At 36.8% G+C, this 3,448-nt stretch overlaps 1 protein-coding gene across 1 annotated transcript in view; it reads right to left on the bottom strand.

Moving 5' to 3' along the window:
- LOAG_17668 (hypothetical protein) overlaps positions 1 to 1,468 on the bottom strand; it is a gene marked incomplete at its 3' end in the record, with an annotated part of 4,142 nt that extends 2,674 nt beyond the window's left edge. The window contains exons 1-5 of the mRNA XM_020450331.1: positions 1,251 to 1,468; positions 943 to 1,083; positions 679 to 739; positions 347 to 471; positions 38 to 158 (exon numbers count right to left, since the gene is read on the bottom strand). Coding sequence (XP_020306012.1) covers positions 38 to 158; positions 347 to 471; positions 679 to 739; positions 943 to 1,083; positions 1,251 to 1,448 — 646 coding nt within the window. The 5' untranslated portion in view covers positions 1,449 to 1,468. The remainder of the gene's footprint in view (positions 1 to 37; positions 159 to 346; positions 472 to 678; positions 740 to 942; positions 1,084 to 1,250) is intronic.
- Positions 1,469 to 3,448: the final 1,980 nt, after the last annotated feature.

Here is a 3,448-nt window from a genome sequence, read left to right as displayed (position 1 = left end):
TTCATCAATAAATTCGACAAACAGAAAAAAAAATAACCATCTGAAGATCCTTCATCAATCGTAAGCGGAGGATCAGATGTATCTGAATGCATGCTAGGCAGTAACGGTGGTTTTATTTCCAAAGGTGTGTTTGATGTTGAATCAGTTATCGAATCGTACTAAAAAGTTTGAAAGCAGAATTCTTGCTTTAGTGCTGACTTCCATTTGAAACATATTTTTCTAACCACTTGCACATCACTTGAAAGAAGCAAGACTGTAAGATTAAAAACATTTTCAGCATAACTTCCTATCAAAATACAAAAAACAAAGATTTGAAAAACCCATTAAATTTGGAAAAATTTAAGACCTTCATCGACGCTTTAGTATTCTTCGGTGATGCCCGTTCTGATGAAGATGACGGAACTACTGGATCCGACTTTGCCAAACGCTTGATAGGTGATTTTTTATCAAACACTCTCTTCTTGGTGAAACCTGCAAAATGAATACTATTTTCTGTGAGTCATCACGCAAAAAATTTTAGATTCCGCATATTTCAATGACTGTTTCCATCTGACAATCGTTCCCATATAACATTTATTGTACCAAAAGGTACGCATACTTCAATTCATCAAAAAGCATTATAAAATGTAAATATACTTCCATGTTCAACAACACTCACGAAATATAACGAAAACTTACACAGATTACTGGACTCCGTGATCGGGCGTTTCACACATCTCCTTTCGACTGATAGTGTGAACTGAAGTGATAGCAATTTGAAATGAACTGGCTGATACAAGCACCACATCTTAAACATTTGTTCCTCCGCTATGCACCCAGCCCGTTGCAGATACAAAAAAATGAGAAAATATTCCGGCATTCTACGCAGCAAGTGGATACGGATTTTTTTGAAATAAAAAGTGGAAACACCCAAAAACATAGTTTCTATCCTTAAAAAAAAACCTTGTTGATAATAGCATCGAAATTTGCATCACTCTTCAGTGGTGTCTTTTTCGGAAGGACTTTATGGCATGAAGGACACTTCCTTGCTCCAGTATGTATTCTTTGCAATATACAATCTGCACAAAAGCGGTGCATACAGTTCTGGAATGAAAAACTAAAGTAATTCATTGTCACCTTCCACAATTGTGAAAACAATTGGAACTTTCCAAGATAAGTGAAGGTAGGCATCAATGGGATACTGAATTTACTTTGGACGAGAGGCAAAAAAGCACTGATTCTGCATTTAATTCAAAAACAGCTACTCTTACCCTCACAACCATCGTATTTTGTATTGTCTTTTCGCAGATGCCACATTCTAACTCCTTACTAATCCAATCGAAATGAACAGATTTTGCATCAACACCGGAACGTAACGTATGTGGTTTACGTGATTTATCATACGATGTCGACTGTGGTAGCGTAAGGCGTCGTGATGCAGGTGGACCATCACTACGCCCAGATACCATTTAATTTTTCACTGAAAATTTTTACTGTAATACTAAACAGCATTGATTTAAACGTGAACAGCACTGATTTAAAAAGTCGATGCGATCGATGGTACTAAAAATTTGATAATGAAGACTCCGTAGTGAAGAGGTGATTTAAATCTAAGAACTTAGAATTTGAGGTTAAACATCCTGGTAGTTTATCACTTCCGCAAACAATTTATAAGTGATTTTCAAGTTCGGCATAATGTGCGAATTTCGGCAACTAATGAGGCGAAAAATTGACACCCTGTCGGCACGGGATGCAGTCACCTTGTTTGTAAATTCTAAAGAACAAACTCACGTAGACCTTCGGAGAACTTACTAAACCAACAATAAGAACTTACCCAGCACCCAGAACCTAACCACTGCTGAAACCAATTTTCCACTAGCAAAAAAAGGAACGGCGAAGTCGGCACATTGCCAAACCGAAACCATAGTACAGAGAATCATACTTTGGGAAAAATGGCATCTGAAGCAGCACTACTTTCAAGATAATCCAAATGAAATGATGAATTGGAAATTTACGCGAGACTTTTCTGTGAGAAAAGGGTTTAAATTTTTTCCCTCCCCCTCTCCTGGTCACTCAGCGTCGTTTATGCCGGTGGGAAAACGACTACCAGCGGAACTTATCGTCCGAACGGTGAAGTTTATCAGTGTGGTGGAAAATAATGTCAAAATGCATATGAAAATCAACTGATACTTTCTTGATTTCATCCTGCGTCAAACCCGAAGACTATTTAGCGTTCAATATGCTCATGTATTGTCGATTTCCTATTGCATACATTCAGAGAATGTCAGAGCTTGAAATACAATAAATTATTCCATTCATGTCCTCATCGAGACGCGAAATAAGCTTTCCAAAATATATCTATAGGGCTGATGAGTTCGAGGAATACAGCAAAATAGTACTTATGATTGTGGGAAAAAAGATACTCACCGGAGGACATAAAGTTTATCCTATGCCATCTGGCAATAAAGCCGAAACATATCCGTGCTATGACAAAATGCTTAATCATTTATTTCAGTCGAAAGCTCTAATAAAACATTGATAATACCCTTATCAGTAAGCCGACATAAACTCAATCCATTACAATCTTATCGGTCTTTACAACCGCAAAAATGCGGCAACCACATCTTCTGTTTATGTTTCATAGTTTGTAACATGAAATCTTTCCAATAAAATTTTTACTTATGAAATTCAAAAAAAAGTTACGGAAACCTACCGATAATCAATGACGAGTAGGGACGTTTCGCGATATATGTTTTAGAGGTAATGGGTTCTCGAATATTAATGTACTTCAACATCAATGTTTCTCTTCTCATCCAACTATTGCATAGTTAAAAGCTATACATTCCAAACATCTGATACATTACTCCTGGCAAATATGTATAGTCGAGTTCTTTATGCCGTTATCCAGTTGGAATTTTCCAACTTTCAATAAAGCGACTCAAATTGATGGCAAATTTGTTTGACTGTATAATTTCATCCAATTAGTTTACCTTAAAAAAATTCACGTCGTTATTTTTACTGAATTCTCAATTTTGACTTCCCCATCGATTTTTCGATCTGACAGTAAACAAGCATGTCATAAAACACCTCGCTATACGTCGATAAGCGATAATTTTATTTGTTTATCAAAAATATTAGATTAGACAAGAAAATTCAAACAAACCTGCTGCAGGCAAATGAATAATTCCTCCTCCTCATAGTATCTACAGTCTTCATTTCTCCGCAAGGTGGGATCATAATCTATCAGTAGAGTCGAACTCAGCCGATCCGAGCTTTATTGATGACTGTCGCTGACATCGCGAGCGGAAACAAAGAAACAGTAATCCCCTTTGTTGAAAGCCAGACATCTATTGTGTTATATGCTCATATCGTCTTACATTTGCGCTAACGAAGAACACTGTACCAATATGCGCTCCATAAGGATGCTAATTCTTGTAATCATAAAATGGTATAAGGCCCTCCCACAAAA

This window comes from Loa loa (genome assembly GCF_000183805.2).
Source record: "Loa loa unplaced genomic scaffold supercont3.110, whole genome shotgun sequence".
Lineage (NCBI taxonomy): Eukaryota > Metazoa > Nematoda > Chromadorea > Rhabditida > Onchocercidae > Loa > Loa loa.
The sequence above is the reverse complement of the archived record's forward strand: the minus strand, read 5'-3'. Positions and strand labels throughout refer to the sequence as shown.